Consider the following 18,428-nt stretch of genomic DNA (forward strand, 5'->3'; position numbering starts at 1 on the left):
AACTTGCACCTAAAGGAGCTAGAAAAGGAACAGCAAATAAAGCCCAAAGCCAGCAGAAGAAGGGAAATAATAAAGATTGGAACAGGAATAAATGATACAGAATCCAAAAATACAGTAAAACAGATCAGTGAAGGAGCACTTGGGTGGCTCAGTCGATTAGGCATTTGACTTCGGCTCAGGGCATGATCTCACTGTTCGTAGGTATGAGCCCCTTGTCAGGCTCTGTGCTGACAGCTCCGAGCCTGGATCCTGCTTCAGATTCTGTGTCTCCCTCTCTCTCTGCCCCTCCCCAGCTCATGCTCTCTCTCTTTCTCAAAAATAAACAAACTTTGAAAAAAATTAAAAACAGCAGAACAGATCAATGAAACTAAGAGCTGATGTTTTGAAAGAATAAACAAAATTGATAAGCCCCTAGCCAGATTTATCAAAAAGAGAGAGGGCCCAAATAGACAAAATCCCGAACAAAAGAAGAGAGATCACAACCAATACCCCAGAAATACAAACAATTATAAGAGAATCCTATGAAAAATGATATGCTAACAAACTGGACAATCTGGAAGAAATGGACAAATCCCTAGACTGTCACACACTACCATCACTCAAATGAGAAGAAATAGAAAATTTGAACAGGCCCATAACCAGGAAAGAAATTGAATCAGTTATCAAAAATCTCCCCAAAAATAAGAGTCCTGGGCCAGATGGCTTCCCAGGGGAAGTCTACCAGACAATTTAATGAAGAGTTAATAACTATTCTTCTCAAACTGTTCCAAAGAATAGATATGGAAGGAAAGCTTCCAAACTCATTTCTATGAAGCCAGCATTACCTTGAGTCCAAAACCAGATAAAGACTCCAGTATAAAGAAAAATTCCAGGCCAATATCTCCGACGAACATGGATGCAAAAATTCTCAACAAGATACTGGCAAATTGAATTCAACAGTATATTAAAATAATTATTCATCGTGATCAAGTGGGATTCATTCCTGGGCTGCAGGGCTGGTTCAATATTTGCACATCAATCAACGTGATACATCACATTAACAGAAGAAAGGATAGAACCATACAATCCTGTCAATCGGTGCAAAAAAAGCATTTGACAAAATACAGCATCCTTTCTTAATAAAAACCCTCAAGACAGTCGGGATAGAAGGAACATATATTAACATCGTACAAGCCATGTATAAAAGGCCCACAGATACTATCATCCCCAATGGGGAAAAACTGAGGGCTTTCCCATGACGTCAGGAACATGACAGGGATGTCCACTCTCACCACTGTTCAACATAGTACGGCAAGTCCTAGCCTCAGCAATCAGACAACAAAAAGCTGTAATCACCAAGACAGTATGGTATTGGCACAAAAACAGATACATACATCAACAGAATGGGAGAAGCTATTTGCAAATGACATATCAGATAAAGGGTTAGTATCCAAAATCTATGAAGAACTTACCAAACTCAACACCTGAAAAACAAATTATCCAGTGAAGAAATGGGCAGAAGACATGAATAGGCACTTTTCTAAAGAAGACATCCAGATGGCCAACAGACACATGAAAAGATGCTCATCACTCCTCATCAGGGAAATACAAATCAAAACCACACTGAGATACCACCCCACACCTGTCAGAATGGCCAACACGAACAACTCAGGCAACGACAGATGTTGGCGAGGATGCAGAGAACGTGGATCTCTTTTGCATTGCTGGTGGCAATGCAAGCTGGTGCAGCCGCTCTGGAAAACAGTGCGGAGGTTCCTCAAAAAAATTAAAAATAGAACTACCCTATGACCCGGCAATGGCACTACTAGGAATTTATCCAAAAGATACAAAAATGCTGATTCAAAGTGGTACACACACCCCAATGTTTATAGCAGTGCTATCAACTATAGCCAAATTATGGAAAGAGCCTAAATGTCCATCGACTGAAAAATAGGGAAAGAAGTGATGTGTGTGTATATACATATACGTATATGTATATATACGTACATATATATGTACATATGTATACATATGCGTATATATATACGTATATATACATAGAGAGAGAGAGGAGGAAAGAGAGAGAGGGAGGGAGAGAGATGGAGGGAGGGAGGGAGAGAGAGAGAGAGAGAGAATACTACTCAGCAATGAAAAGGAATGAAATCTTGCCATTTGCAACAACATGGATGGAACTGGAGAGTATTATGCTAAGTGAAACAAGTCAGAGAGAGAGATCCTATGATTTCACTCATATGTAGGATTTAAGAAACACAACAGATGAACATGAGGGAAGGGAAGGAAAATTAAGATAAAAGCAGAGAGGCAAACCATAAAAGACTCTTAAATACAGAGAACAAACTGAGGGTTGCTGGAGGGCATGGGGGGAATGGGTTAAGTGGGTGATGGGAATCAAGGAGGGCATTTTTGGAGATGAGCACTGGGTATCATATTTAAGAGATGAATCACTGGGTTCTACTCCTGAAGCCAAAACTACACAGGATGTTATCTAACGTGAATTTAAATTAAAAAGAAAGTTAAAAAAAAAAAGATGTTGGACACTGAATTGAGGTTGACATACTAAAGCGGTAAATTCTAGGCATGCCCGGGTGGCTCTGTCAGTTAAGCATCCGACTTCAGCTCAAGTCATGATCTCCCAGTTCATGGGTTGGAGCCCCGCATCGGGCTCTGTGCTGACAGCTCAGAGCCTGGAGCCTGCTTCGGATTCTGTCTCCCTCTCTCGCTCTCTGCCCCTCCCCCACTTGTGCTCACTCGCTCTCAAAAAGAAACGTAAAATGGTAAATTCTGTGTTATATGGACTACATCTCAATAAAAAAAAAAAAAAAAAAAAAAAAAAGGAAAGGGGAAAATGATGTCAGAAGACCCAGAAGGACAAGAGAGCTGGAGTTTCGTTGAGCTTCCAGTAAAGGTAGGGAGAGGGGGAAGAATATACCGCCCCAGAAGGTACCACTTTGGATATGTGGAGTATTTGGACCCGAAAACAACTGGGTTCCAGCAGACTCGGGGAGAATTTTTTACCTGCCTACGAGAAGTTAGATAGGGACCCTGTACCAGGAAGGGAGCCATTACCAGAGAGAACTTTTCTATCAGGAAGACGTATTGGCATGGCATGGTAAATATTCACTGACCAGACATTCGTTCTCCACATCCTCCCATCAAACGGCTTCCTCCTCTTTGAAGTCTCAGACCCCTACACCCTTTTCCTTAGCTCTGGATAGAATGTCAGTCTCAATTATCTGACCGCCTCTGTGTCTTAGTGGGGCTCCCAGAGGTATGTAAGTAAATTTGTGTTTCTCCTGTTCATCTGTCTTATGGCAATTTAATTAGACCAGCCAAAGAACCTAGAGGGGAAGAAGGGCAACGTTTTCTGCCCCTTCAGGATTCAATCTGAAACTTTTTTTTTTTTTTTTGGCTTTGTAGTTGGGTATGAAAGCATGGCGATATAAAATTCATCACTCTCACCTACCTCTGTGCATTGACTGCTATCGGTAGGAGTTTGTGACTGAGCAAAGGGACACAGACCAGTTGACCACACGTCATTTATGTAATCATTGAATATCGGGCAAATAATACATTACAAGAGAATGAAGGATGCTAAATAAAAATGAAGAGAAAAGAAAAGATAGTATTTTAGGCCGGGCTTCAATAGGAGAGGGAGAGACTGATAGGTCATGTTCTGGTCCTCTGAGACTCCAGCATGCAAGTGAAGGACAGTAGAATTCGTCACTCCAAAATATGCCTCTTTGGTATAAGAACTATTTTAGAGTGGCTTTTTTTGTTGTTGTTGTTGTTTGGGTTTGTGGGGTTTTGGTCTTTTGTTTTTACACACAGCAAACACAGGAGTACCTCTGGAAATAGAGAAGTTACCTTTCTGGAAGACATGTACCTGTATAAGGGAAATCTCCATTTGTAAGGGCATCCAAAGAGATCTCTAGAACTTCTTATCACTGGAGAAGACAACAACTTAAATCTGCATAACAACCTCACTTTAACAGCGCCTTTCCTGGTAACCTCCCAACGGACTCCCCACCCCAAACACCTTTTATCTTTTAGCTGGAGGTGGTATTTAAGGTGGTGGCTTGTAGGGGCGCCTGGGTGGCTCTGTCGGTTAAGCGTCCGACTTTAGCTCAGGTCATGATCTCATGGTCCGTGAGTTCAAGCCCCGCGTCGGGCTCTGTGCTGACCGCTCAGAGCCTGGAGCCTGTTTCAGATTCTGTGTCTCCCTTTCTCTCTGCCCCTCCCCTGTTCATGCTCTGTCTCTTTCTGTCTCAAAAATAAATAAACGTTAAAAAAATAAAAAAAAATTAAAAAAAAAAGGTGGTGGCTTGGGACTTTTGGGGGAGTTACTCAGTCTTCCTGGGTCTCTCCCACGTATACATTTTATTAAGCTTCTGTTTGTTTTCCTCCCGTTCGTCTTTTTTATTACGGCGGGATCTCAGCTGAGAATCTAGACCCGTCCTATTTTCCTCCCCTACAAAAGGTAGGGAGCAAGTCAGAGTGGTAGAGACAGAAAGACAGAAAAGGAAGAGAGAAAAATGTCACCTGTAGCAAAGTAGAATACAAGGGAAGAGACACCAGATAGACCAAAAGTGATCTCACAAAGATAAAAGACTTAATCACAAAGGAACCTGAGGTACCAGAGGATCCAAAGAGAATGTCCTAAAATGAAAACTGCCAGAAATAACAATTTATGGAAACGTAATTATGATACAAGCTTTCATCATAATTGATGATGTCCAACAAAGATTAGATAAATAAGGTCCTAGAGGATGTAAATGGGTAAATGGCTGTAACTGTCTTGAAAATGGGATGTAAATATCATTCGGCAGGGACATGTGATCTTTAGTTCCGCAGCAGGCTTCTGCCAGCCCTACTGTGTTATACAAGGTTACCTGCCCGATCCCCGAGGCAATTTGAACATTTGAGGCTAGCCTACAGGATATAAAATCTGAAATCAATTAGCTTTAAATAATAGAGAGCGTGGGATTTCTTCATTATAAAGGAACATTTTTAATTGGTTAGTATTCCTGAAATTAGCATCGTCTTACAATTATAAAGGCAAAAGAAACTGGAAGCAGTCAGTTTGATGGAAGGTGTGAATGTAGCCTTGTGGGGAAGGAGTTAATCCTATTTTCATGTCAGTTGAGCTATTCACTTTGCATGCGTGTCCCGAAGAGCTGGAGTTTAACATCGATTTGGATTCCTAATTTCCACTTTAAATTGTTTTCAAAATGATTACTGTCTGACACATGAAATAATTGTGTGCAGAAGACTGTCCATCACGGGCTAGGCAATGCAATCCTGAGACAAAAGTGAAAAGCAAAATCTCCCTGAATAAATCTGAGAATTGTTTAAAGATGGTGAGGGTGGTGCGACCGATGCATGAGTCATCAAGTCTGTATTTCTCAGAAACTAAATAGCTAAGTGTCCAAAATTTACAGCCGGATTTTCTAGAGATGCTGTCGGGACAGACATGAAAGTCCAGTAATATACAATGAGGCTCAACATTCTATAGAGAGATCAGCATCACTAATGTAAGTTTTAAATGTTTAGGTTCTAAAGAAGAAAGTATATGTGACCACTAAGGATCAATGCATACAATTACAAGTGGGTAGACAATACAAATTTCTGTACATTTTAATTTTTTTAAATGTTTTTATTTTCTTTTGAGACAGAGAGAGACAGAGCATGAGCAGGGGAGGGGCAGAGAGGGGAAGACACAGAATCTGAAGCGGGCTCCAGGCTCTGAGCTGCCAGCACTGAGTCCGACGCAAGGCTCGAACTCACGGAGAGTGAGATCATGACCTGAGCTGAAGTCGGACGCTCAACCGACTGAGCCACCCAGGCGCCCCCAAATTTCTGTACATTTAACGTGGTGTTGTTGATCCTCCCTGAAAAAGCTGTTAAGTCAGTGATTTCTTTTGTGAATACAGAGTCCTAGAATTAAGAAAATAAACCATAGGAGAGTTTCTATCGCATATAGAGGATGGCTCCCCTATTCGTGACAATTGTACAGTTCTAGAAATTTATCACGCGAAGGGTGAAAAGAACAGCTTTAAATCCAAATGACAGCCCTGCCTTAGTTTAAAGCTAAAGTTCTCTTTTCTGCTTATTATGGATCTTTGATAAGAAATACAATTGCTGAGAAGTCTGTTTTGCTTGCGGTTTGCTACGAGCATTGTGAGGCCTTTCCTGAATGTAACCCGCTGTGTAGTAGAATGGGTTGTAAACCTTCCTAAATGTAGTCTGATATGTAATGGAATGAGTGATTGTACATAAACTAACCGGCATTTCTCGCTTCTGTAAACCTGCTTGCTTAGCACATTCCTCACCTACCCTACCCCCTTCCCCCTTCCCCCTTTTTTCTCCCGCCACAAGTAACGGAAAAAGCCTTCCCGCCAAAGGACAGACAAAGGACGCCCAATCAGAGAACAACAAATGTCCTTACTTTAAAATCAACTAATCAGGCCCCTCATAATTTGAAACCTCCCCTGTGCTATTTGTCTCTGTCTATAAAAACGCTGTACCAACCCTGATCGTGGCCTCTTGCGTCACCGGCGACGAGTGCGCAGAGGACCAGGTTCGAACCTGCAATAAACGACCCTTGCCGCTTGGCTTTGACTTACGACTCTGGTGGACTTTTGTGGGAGGTTTCGGAACTTCGGGCATTACAAGGGGAGCAGAACGTGACATCCCAAAATACTCTTCTTTGGCATAAGAGTTACCTCGAACTGATTCTTTTTAAGAAACAGCTGACCTAGGAGAAGCTCTGAAATCCAAGTAAAAGTGACCGTTTTGGTTTTTGTTTCTAAGGTGTTTTTTTTTTTTTAATAAAAGTTTGTTTATTTTGAGAGAGACAGAAACAGCGCAAGTAGAGGAGGGGCAGAGAGACGGGGGGAGACAGAGAATCCCACGCAGGATCTGTGCTATCAGCACAGAGCCCGATGCAGGGCTTGAACCCAGAAAACCGTGAGATCAGGACCTGAGTCGAAACCAAGAGTGAGATGCTGAACCATCTGAGCCACTCAGGTGCCCCTAAGGTTTTTATTTATTTATTTTGAGAGAGAGAGAGAGGGGAGGGGGGCAGAGAGAGAGGGAGTGAGACAGAATCCCAAGCAGCCTCTGCACCATCAGCCCAGAGCCCGACGCAAGATTCGAACCCACAGACCGTGAGATCATGACCTGAACCTAAATCGAGAGTGGGACACTCAACAGAGGAAGCCAGGAAGCCACGGCGCCTCAAAAGTGACCCTTTCGTACGAAGCCATTTACATGTATAAGGGAAATCTCCATTTCCAAGGGTGTCTCCCTCACTGTACCAAGAAGAGGGATGACCAAATACCTCTAGAAACTCTTATCAATGGAGAAGGCAGTGACTTAAATCTGCATAACAACCCTACCCTTGTTTACTATGCTTTTCCTAGTCCCCCACCCCCCCATAAGTAGCTCCCCCACTCCCAATAACCTCTTTTGTCTTTAGCTGGAGATAGTATTTTAAGGTGATGACTTTGGCCATTTGTGGGAGTTCCTCAAGTTTTCTTGGGTCTCTCCCATGTATACAGGAGGTATACAGGTTATTAAACTTCTGCGTGTATTTCTCTTGTTAATCTGTCTTTCATCATAGGGGCATCTTAGCCAAGCACCTACAAGGGTAAAGGGAAAATGATTTTTCCTCCCCTACACAGGCTAATTCACAAAAAATTCTAATGAATTGAAAACACATAAATTATACAAGTTCCAGTCATTAATCACAAAGCAATACAACCAGAAATGTTATTATGTAACTATAAACAAAAGTTCTCACTAATAATTATTGTATTGTAATTAAAAGTAAACGTGAAAATACAAAACATGAGTACAGAATTAAAGATGTACAAACCTATAAAAGTTTGGTAAAGCGATAATCTTGGGTGAATTACTGGATTTAGATTATTACCTAAGAGAATTTAGAGTTAAAGAGGGTTTACTCGGTTCATTGTTCTAACTCAGCTATCTTCAGGCTTGGCTCTGCTTTAGGAGCCAAGAAAAAAAGAAAGTGAGAGAGAGAGAGAGAGAGAGAGAGAGAGAAAGAGAGGAAGAGAAAGAGAGAAAGAAAAGAGAAAGAAAGGGAAAGAGGGAGGGAGGAAGAATGAAAGAATGAAAGAGACAAAGAAAGGGGAAAAAAAATGAAGAAGAAAGGGAAAAGAAAAGGAAGAAAACAAAGCCCAGGCCCAGTGAATCAGAATCATGTGGGGTGTTGGGGGGGGGGAGCCCCTGGGTGGCTCAGTCAGGCATCTGACTTCAGTTCAGGTCATGATCCCCCAGTTCATGAGTTCGAGCCTGACTTCAGGCTCTGCACTGACAGCTCAGAGCCTGGGGCCTGCTTCACATTCTGTCTCCTTCTCTCTCTGTCCCTCCCTCTCCCCAGCTTGTGCTCTTTCTCTCTGTCTCTCAAAAATAAATAAAAACGTTTAAAAAAACTTAAAAGGGGTTCCTGGGTGGCTCAGTCTGTTAAATGTCCTACTTCAGCTCAGGTCATGATCTCCCAGTTCGTGAGTTCCAGCCCTGCCTTGGGCTCTGCGCTGACAGCTCGGGGCCTAAAGCCTGCTTCAGATTCTGTGTCTCCCTCTCGCTCTGTCCCTCCCCCCTCCCCCCCTCCCCAAATGCATAAGGATTAAAAAGAAAAAAAAATTTTTTTTAAAGAATTATGGGGGCAGGTAATGATGAGAACAAAGGCAAAAGAAAGGTAGATAAAATTAAATTTCTTTACAATCTGCAGCCTGCGGACAAATACAGGCAGAGCAACATTCCTCAAGGAATTCACCATGGCCTTGATGTTAATGCTTTGCTAGAGGCAAAAAGCAACCTTAACTTAACAATAGCCAGACCTCCAGGATGCGGTAAGTCTTCTATACTATGAAAACCCTTTGGGAAACTTCCTTTATCTCTGCCCCTCCCCACTTAAAAAAGTATATAATCAATTGTTCTTCCCTGTCCCAGTGCAGATCTTCCGGACTCAGGGTCCTATCCCCGAGCTTTCATAAAAACACCTTTTTGCACATAAAACGTCTCAAGAAGTCTTTCCTGCCGGCTCACTCGCCACCCACATCACATCAGGTAAGAGGGGCGTTCGTATTTCTTCCTAAAGCTCTCCCAAGTAATTCTGAAATGTAGCCAAGAGTTTTGACTCAGTGAGCAATAAATTGAGCAAAAATTTCTGAAAGTGGGAAAATCTGTCATAAGGAAAACAAGTAGAAAGCAAAAAGGATAAAAGCATAAATAGGAGAATCTGAAAGGAGAAAAACAACTGTAATAAACAAATCCAAGACTTTCTTTAATACACAGGTAAGAGTCTAGCAAAGATAAGAAAGTATGAAGTCAGAAGTGAGTTACCGCAGGACACAGAAATGTAATAAATTGCAAGACATAAATAATCTTAACATAATAAATCATGCAAGCTTTGACGAAAACAAATTTTAAAACCACAATTAAATAAGTGATTTTTGTAATAACTGTGAATTATCAAACTACAATGAATAAACTAATAACCGAGTAAGCAGTGGAAAAAATTACCCAAGAACTGTCTCTACAAAAGGCTCCGATGGGGATGATTTACTATCGGGTTCTTTCAAACTTTTCACGGACGAGAAAACTGCCACATTATGGAACTCGCTCCGATACCAAAAAAAGATGGAAAGCCATGAAGTGAATTCTAATGCCTGATAGACATAACATTTAAAAGTAAACTATGGAGCCCTAGTCCTCATCCCCCTCCCCCGGAGAATCCCCTGCAGAGCCTTTTAAATTCCTGATGCTCGGGCCACATCCACACCAACGCACCTATGAAATCAGAACCTTCAGAGTGGACCCAAGCATCACTGATTTTTAAAGCTCCCCGGGAGGGGCGCCTGGGTGGCGCAGTCGGTTAAGCGTCCGACTTCAGCCAGGTCACGATCTCACAGTCCGTGAGTTCGAGCCCCGCATCAGGCTCTGGGCTGACGGCTCAGAGCCTGGAGCCTGTTTCAGATTCTGTGTGTCCCTCTCTCTCTGCCCCTCCCCGGTTCATGCTCTGTCTCTCTCTGTCCCAAAAATAAATAAACGTTGAAAAAAAAAAAAAAAAAAAAGTTAAAGCTCCCCGGGGTGACTGGAGTGTGCAAGCCAAGGTTGAGAACCGCCTCAGACAATTTCACGATTTGAGATTTAAAATACAAGCCAACAATTCAATAGCCTGTAACCATCATATGCCCACCTGCACAAAAGGCAGCATTCTCCTCACAGATGCAAAGACCTTGACAAATACGTAATGATCTCATGCTGTTTCCAACCACATACATTTGTATTTATTTATTTTTTTAATGTTTGTTTTTAAGAGAGACAGAGAGAAAGCGTGAGCAGGGGAGGGGCAGAGAGAGAGAGGGAGACACAGAATCCGAAGCAGGCTCGGATCCCAGCTGTTAGCACAGAGCCCGACACGGGGCTCGAACCCACTGTTGTGAGATCATGACCGCAGCCAAAATCAAGACACTTAACGGACTGAGCCACCCAGGCGCCCCATAATTATTGTCTTTATTGTCATTACTGTCAAAGAGACAATACTTTGAAGAAAGAAGACTGCCCTCTGATGAATCCTGTTATCTTTATCCAGCTAGAAATCAGTCAAAATGGGGGCAGGTCCGGGTGCTATTATTATTTCAATTATTACTCTTACTGCTTACAATTTATAACCGACCGAGTCACCCAGGCCCCCCCTTTACCACATACACCTTCAAATCCAAGAGTAATTCCTTAGTAAGATTGAAAAGCATCTGCTCTAAAACAACAGCCTAAATATCCAGCACTATAGTTAAGGAAACCATGCATCTACTACAAGCAGGAACAGAACAAAATTGCCCCTCCTGGCAACGTTATTGAATACCGTTTTGAGGAGTTCTGGGCAACGTAAGAAGGTATGAAATAAAAATATTCACAAGAAAGAGACAAAAAAAGTATTACAGGCTGATACAATAATGGCATAAGCAAAAGCTGAGAAACTATAAAGAAAGGATTTCAGTATAACCACAACTGAATCAAAACTATTCTTATGTACCAGCAATAACCAGCTGAAAATATAGTGGGAGGGAATAGTTATGTTCACAATAGAATAAAAAATAACCAAACACTTAAAAATAGTTGTCATGAAAACTCTGGGACCCAGATGAAACTCTAAAAACACTTGCTAGAAAATACAGGCGAACTTGACTAACAGGTGGGGCATATTCTGGGTAAGCAGACTGAAATAACATAGTTCAGGTTCACTGGTGCTTTGGAAGAATTTGAAAAAAAAAAAAATAATTCTACGTCCACCTGATGAAATAAACAAGTCTGCCTATTAAAGAAAATTATAAAAATTAAAGGTAATGTAGGGGAGCTAACCCTCCCAGATTTTATACATTACTATAATACAATGCTTCAATTATCAAAATAGCGTACCACCACAGTAGTAAGAAACAGAATGATGTGAAAAACAAAAATGGTCTGGAAATAAACTCTATTACATGTAGAAATTTAAAACGTGAAGAGGCAGTCACATATCAATAGGTGAAAAAAGTCCTAACTTGGAATAGCATCAAGGTACATCCCATCCTGAAACAAATTATAACCCAAAATATATACCAGACGGGTTATCAGCTTAAATATAGCAAATCAACACCCTTTACCCGTCCCCCAAATATACGTGTGCGTGTCAAAGCCTTGAAAGGGAGGATGACCGTTCTAGGCTTAGGAGAAAAAGAAAATTATGAAAGAAAAAAACCAGAACTTGACTATAAAAACACAAGTGATCACTTCAACGGACTAAAATGTAAATAAAAAACATGCTAAGCAAAAAACTCTAATAGGAGTTTAATTTATAAAGATATGTTTTAATTAACTTTTAAAAGACCCTGTAAGAAGAAATGAAAAGAGAGCTTCAAGTTTACCAGAGGGTCACTACATAAAAGAAAAATGTTTCCGCTAAGAAATCGTCAGCTAAGAGCGGATTAAAAATCACAGGCAGCGGTTTTGTTTCTCCTATTAAATGGACCTGGTGGGATTTTTCATCACAGATGGGATTTTTAACTACTACTATGCTTCTAGGACAATGGGGTGCTATGAGGAGCCATGTTTAAATTCCTATACTTCTCAGGAACTCCATTTCTGGGCATGTAGCCCAAAGAAACAAACCAAAATATGGAGAAACATATGTGCAGAGATGTTCTTTGCAGCGGGTTGGTTTTTTTTTTTTTAATAGAAAAAAAACTAGCCCGAGGGAACGTAAAAAATTAACAGAAAGGGAAGGGTTCGGTAAATCATGGCACATCTATGTACTCTGTGGAATATTACGAAGGCACTAGTATGAAGTTTTCAAAAATTATACAGCAGGAAGGAAAATACTTCAGATACGCAGAAACGTTGAGCGGAAAAAAAACCACAGAACTGAAAATGGTAACATACCATAATTACGACTATGCTTTTTTAAAGCACGTATACTTAAACATGTTTTAAAAACTATGTTTTTCCGAAAAGAACGGCGGGGGTGGGGGGGGGGGTGGGGGAGGGTGGGGGAGGGGAGACAAACAGCAAGCCATGGTGGTAGCTCCTGCAGAACCCTAGCTGGGCAGCACGGCGGAAGAGTCAACTGGGGACGGGGGACAACTTACACAAGGCGGTGGTGGAAGACCGGCAGCTTGTTGGGGGAGGGGTGAGGAGTACTTCCGGGGGCCAAGGCTAGTGGGGGGGGGCTCGTTGGGGGGGTGAGTACTTCCGGGGGCCGAGGCTAGTGGGTGGGGGGGCCTCGTTGGGGGGGTGAGTACTTCCGGGGGCCGAGGCTAGTGGGTGGGGGGAGCCTCGTTGGGGAGGGTACTTCCGGGGGCCGAGGCTAGTGGGGGGAGCCTCATTGGGGAGGGTGAGTACTTCCGGGGGCCGAGACTAGTGGGTGGGGGGAGCCTTGTTTTGGGGGGGGGTGAGTGCTTCCGGTGGCCGAGGCTACTGGATGCGGGGAGCCTCTGCGTCCGCTCCGGTGCTGGGTTCGAACCTAGCCACACCTTTGGCGGCCTGGACCTCTGGGCCCCGGGTCCGGCTCAGACACACCTCTGTGTGGTCCCTGGAGCCCCTTGCGGTCTTTTCGAGGGTTTTGACATCTCGCGCTCCAAACCTAATAGAAGAGCTCTACGACCCCGGAAGCGCTTCTACGCCCACGCCCGGAAGTAGCGAAAACGAAAGTGCGCAGTAATCTCGGAAGCGCGCCACGCGGCCCCGACGCCACGCCGGGGCTTTTGCGAAACCTGCGGTTGTCGCCATTTGCCACGGCGCCTTGGAATCCAAAGCCATCGCGGAACTTGGTCCTCCCTGGACACGGCAAACTGTGACGGGTTGCTGAAAGAATCGGGCAAGGCCCCAAAGAGGCCAGAGCGGCACTCAGGTAGGGCCCCCCCGGTAAATGCAGGGGCCCCTGGGAGCCCGCTGACGTGTCCCGTCTAGCCGGCCACCTCGTAACGACGCCTCACGTTCTGGAGAGGCCAGCGCCCCGCAAGTGCCTGAGAATACAGAAAAAGGACTTGCGGCGCCTTTGAGTTGCGGTTTTTCCCGGAGCGCGTCCTGCCAGGGAAGTTCCTCCCCACCGTGCCGCCATTGCAGGTGTGGGTGCAGCCTTTAAAGACTGATTGCAGGGAGCGTTCGGGGCTCCTTTGGTTGGCGGAATCCCCTTAGCCCCAACCCATCGGCACGCTGTTAAACCCCTTCTGGGAGAAATGGCTTCTCTAGAGGATGCCCGCCGCCTTGGGGGTAGGATCCCTATCCAGAGCTCCTCAGACTCTGAACCTGCAGCCAGAGCTGAGGGACAACACAGGGAGGCCGCGGACTCAAACAAGGTCAAGGTAAAGAGTGCGACGTTGCACGACCCGACCTCTTCTTCCAATTACATGAAGGCTCTCCAGGGCATCCTGGGAAAATTCATACCAAAAGGACAGCCCTCCCGGGGTGCAAAACCGAGCACGAGCAAGCATCCCGAAACCGGGGGAGAAACCGCCAGGGTTGTCACCTTCTCTGCTCCTCGGGAAATGCAAGCGTTGGCCCCAGTGGTTAGAGAGAAGGAGAAGATGCTGATAGAGGTCAACAGTTCGGGTGACAGGAAAGTGATCATCAGTCCTCCGGAGAAACCCAGCAAGAAGCCCCCGGACAACCAGATGGTGGTCGTTTTCGAAAAGGGCTCCCCAGGCCTCCAGTATCTAGACAGACGTAACTCTTATCCAGAATTCCAGCAGTATAAAGAAAGGGATACGGTGGCCGAGCGCCCCTCTCCGCCCAGTCTCTTGTCTATGGATGAGCTGGCCGCAATGGGACTCTCTCAGAGGCCAGTCTCCCTGGGTGTCGCCAGAGCCCCGCAGCCTTCATCCTTCGCCGCTAACCCGGTCATGTACCGGCCTCCCGTGTACATGGGTCCTCCTCTCGACTACGCCGGCTACCACGACAACATCCTCCAGGCTTCCCACTACGCCCCCACGGGCAACAGCAGCAACGTCCCCCAGGCCGTGAAGAACTGGGGAGGCTTCGGCGGTTACGCCCCCACGTCAGAAGTGTGCTCGCCGAACTGGCCCCGAGACTGGAAGCCGTCAGGAGAAGATCCGGCCCTGAATTTCCACTTGGTTCGCTTCCCCAGAAGCTCAGCGGCAAGCCAGGAGAGGATGACCGTCCAGGCGGGGATACCATCGCATTCTTGTGCAGGCTATGCAGCTGGTTCCTCGCCAGGGAGCCACTGGAAGGGAAGCCTGGGTTTCATCGACACCCACTGTCACTTGGACTTGCTCTTCTCCAAGATGTCTTTCCAAGGATCCTTTAAGAAGTTCACGGAAACGTATAGCCAGTCCTTCCCGAAGGAATTTCAGGGCTGCATCTCCGATTTCTGTGATCCTCGCACACTGAAGGACGGCATGTGGGGAGATCTCCTGAAGGAGGATCTGGTCTGGGGGGCCTTCGGCTGTCACCCCCATTTCGCACGTTACTACAACGAGAGTCAGGAAAGAAACATCCTGCAGGCCTTACGACACCCCAGGGCCGTGGCGCTCGGAGAAGTGGGTCTGGATTACTCGTCCAAGTGCACCACCCCTGTCCAGCAGCAGCAGAAGGTATTTGAGAGGCAGCTGCAGCTGGCCGTGTCCCTGAACAAGCCCTTGGTGATCCACTGCCGGGAGGCTGACCAAGACCTGCTGGCCATCATGAAACGATACGTGCCTCCTGACTACAAGATCCATAGGCACTGCTTCACTGGCAGTTACCTGCTCCTTGAGCCCCTCTTGAAGTACTTCCCTAACATGTCTGTGGGTTTCACAGCCGTCCTGACTTACTCTTCGGCCTGGGAGACCCGGGATGCCCTGATGCATATCCCACTGGACAGAATCGTCGTGGAAACGGATGCTCCCTATTTCCTGCCTCGGGGGATTCCCAAAAGCCTTTGCCAGTATGCCCACCCGGGCCTGGCCCTGTACACGGTTCGAGAGATCGCCAGAATCAAAGGTCAGCCGCTCACCCAAATCTTGGCCACCTTGCGTGAGAACACCAACTACATCTACAATATTTAAGCAAGGAGGGAGTGGTCAGGCGTCTTCCAGAAAAGGGAGACCAGCGGCCTGACAGCACAGACTTGATGTGAACTCTGCCTGCGTCTCGAGGTTCAGACGTGTTCCAGAAGCCCACTAGAACAGAAAAAAAAAAAAAAAAAAAGACCGTGGCGGACTGTTTTCTTCAAAACCTCTTCGTAAGACTTCTCCTTGTGACTGGTAGGATGGGGTGCAGAATGGCAGGATGGGTAGGGGGAACTACCCTCGATGTGGTTTACCAGGGTTTTTCCTCCCAGCCAAGTTGTGCCAGGACGGACAGTAAGAAAAGAAAGCGTTCCATAGGGTACAAGTTGGCTAAATCCAACTGCCTGTTCTCTGCATCCTGGGGCTTTGGTTGCTGCATAAAGTCACCCTCCTACCGGCCTTTAAAAAACAGAACAAACAAAAAAGGAATGTGGGAGTTTCAAAGGGAGCCCGGTGATTTGTTCTGTGGGTTCCCAAAACGTAGTTGTTGTTATAGGAATTCTCTAACCCGTACGGTTTGTCGTTAAATTCATCACTCAGTGACTGCGACTTGCAGTCTCTTGTTTCTAAAGACAAGCCGACGCTAGCATTTCATCTCAAAGGCCATGGATTTAGGTAAAAATTAGCCCATGAATAGGCAGAACAGGCTGGGGGGGGGGGGGTGACCAGCGGGCTCTCCGTGGAGGCACCTCGAGCCACGACGGGAGCCAGGTCGGTTGAATCTTGGAACAGCGCCGAGATGAGTTTTACATCTGAACTCCCAAAGCGTGTGTGATTCCAAATCTCTTCACGGAACCAGTATATGAATAGCAACTGCTATTCGGGTTGCTCTGTTAACAAGGCCCAACTGTATACCACTCAGAAATACTGTTTTCCTGGAGGACAGAAACACAGGAGCTTTAGCTTCCCACTTGGCAAACAGCCGTCCTCCCGGAGAAATTTGCAGGAACTCCCATTTTAGGAAAATATTGGAGTTCTGAAACTTAGTTCTGCCAGCCAAAACACACACCTAAATCCAAGAGTCCCATTATCGGATGAGAAGGGCCGTTTTACTTTATTTTTTTAATGTTTGTTTATTTTTGAGTGCGAGCAAGTTGGGGAGGGGCAGAGGGAGAGGGAGAGAGTCCCAAACAGTCCCAAGTCGGCGCAGAGCCCGACGTGGGGCTTCCAGCCCCACATCCCGTGACACCGTGACCTGAGCTGGAATCAAGAGTCGGATGTTTAACAGACGGAGCCACCCAGGCGCCCCAAGGAGTGCCATCCGTTTTAAAGACGGAAAATTTCTCTTGTTCTCAAAAACCGACTTGATGAAAACGGGCCCAGCGTTCGCTAGACTTCTCTGGGTTCCTGTGTGTCCTTTTATCTGGATCCCAGAAAAATCCGCTGGCTCCCCCTCTGGTTCTCGGCTCAGAAGTCTCCTCCACAGGGAAGCCCTCCCTGACCACCAAATACATAATGCTCCCCTCACCTGGGAGGAAAAAACTCCCTGGCTTACTCTTTGGCTGTCATCATACCACTTGGCGCAGGCTGGATTGTGTTGTTAGTCTGCCTGTGCGTTCATTGGTTCTCCTCCCCACTAGGTTTAGAAGCTTGCCATTCATCACGCCCGATGAACACACACCTTGTACATACACCCTTTGTTAGAACAGTATCTGGAACAGTGCAGGCCCTCAGCAAAGACTTAACGTGGGAGTTACTGTCTCCCTGGATGGGATAAGTGACGTCACTGACACCTGGGAGTTAAGTGACAGTGTTTTGTGCAGGAGGGGGGGCGGGGGGCAGATCGTAGGGAGAGCACAGAGAAATAAACCACTATCTCTAGCGTGCTCTTTAAAAGGCGAGGCAAAAGAATTGACGGGCGGCGATATTCTGTTTCCATTCTGTTCCACGTCCTCCGGAGTAAGAGACTGTTAAATAGAGAGGGTCGAACCCTGCCAGGACCTTGAGAGTTCGTGTTTCTGTAAATAACCCTGAATGTATCATAGATTTTTCTTTTCCCTCTTTGCTGTGGATCCAGTTTTTGAGAAGAAGGAAGCGGAAGTGTAAGAAAGCTGTTAAGAGCTTTACTTTTCTTTAGGAGAACAAAAGAAGTCCAGCGTCAAAGGTGCAAGTTGATTGTCTTTTCAAGACCGAAAAGCCTTCCAACACGAAGCCAGTGTTTTGAGGCAAGGTTTTTTTTGTTCCCCCATTTAATGCACACTGTAAAGAGACACGGCACAGAGTGTGTCCCTCAACCCACAGGAGCCCTGAGCTTTTTATAAAGGGTTGCAGAAAAGAAGGTTCCATGGACACACATCTTGGGGGAAATACTGAGTTATAACAAAGTTCCACACTTTTACTTTGGGGATCTCACATGTCCTTTGATACGCTGATGTGAGCCACACGTCCCCAAGAGGGTGTTCCTCTTTCTCAAGGTTACCTCTAGATCAGTTTGATTCATTCGAGATAACAATTCAGCAAGCTCAAGTTCTTTGGGACCGCAAGCGTGGGAAACACCTCCGTCACACTCTTCGCCGTTGCGGTCCCCTTACCACATCGTGTACTTCTCTCTGCTCCTCACACCCGTTTTCGTTTCCCTTTCTAGCTACCTAAGATCCATGGAGAACAAAACACAAAATGTCATTGATCGGTCCTAGCAAAGTGACATTACCAAGTGGGCATTTCAAAAATGGGTGTGAATGAACAATTGCATTTGTAAGTACACGTTGCACAAAAGAGAGAGGAAATATATATACACACAATTAATTTTCCTCTCCAAAAAAGAAGCATCTCCTTTTTATACGGAGAAAATACTTTTCTTATCTGTTCCTCTCCCTCTGCGTTTTTATGGCAAATGCATAGACTATGCTCTGCAGT

The 18,428-nt window shown here is 45.3% G+C and overlaps 2 protein-coding genes across 2 annotated transcripts in view; one reads left to right on the forward strand and one right to left on the reverse strand.

Moving 5' to 3' along the window:
• EFHC2 (EF-hand domain containing 2) overlaps positions 1–18,428 on the reverse strand; it is a 179,059-nt gene that overhangs the window by 130,464 nt on the left and 30,167 nt on the right. The window lies entirely within an intron of this gene.
• Positions 13,743–15,569, forward strand: LOC116737908 (putative deoxyribonuclease TATDN2). Its single transcript, XM_032592242.1, has one exon. The coding sequence runs from the start codon at positions 13,743–13,745 to the stop codon at positions 15,567–15,569; it is 1,827 nt and encodes a 608-aa protein (XP_032448133.1).

This window comes from Lynx canadensis, chromosome X (genome assembly GCF_007474595.2).
Source record: "Lynx canadensis isolate LIC74 chromosome X, mLynCan4.pri.v2, whole genome shotgun sequence".
NCBI lineage: Eukaryota > Metazoa > Chordata > Mammalia > Carnivora > Felidae > Lynx > Lynx canadensis.

Bases quoted from the DNA above. Each gene is read 5' to 3' on its own strand.
- LOC116737908 (XM_032592242.1), top strand. From the start codon at position 13,743: ATGGCTTCTCTAGAGGATGCCCGCCGCCTTGGGGGTAGGATCCCTATC.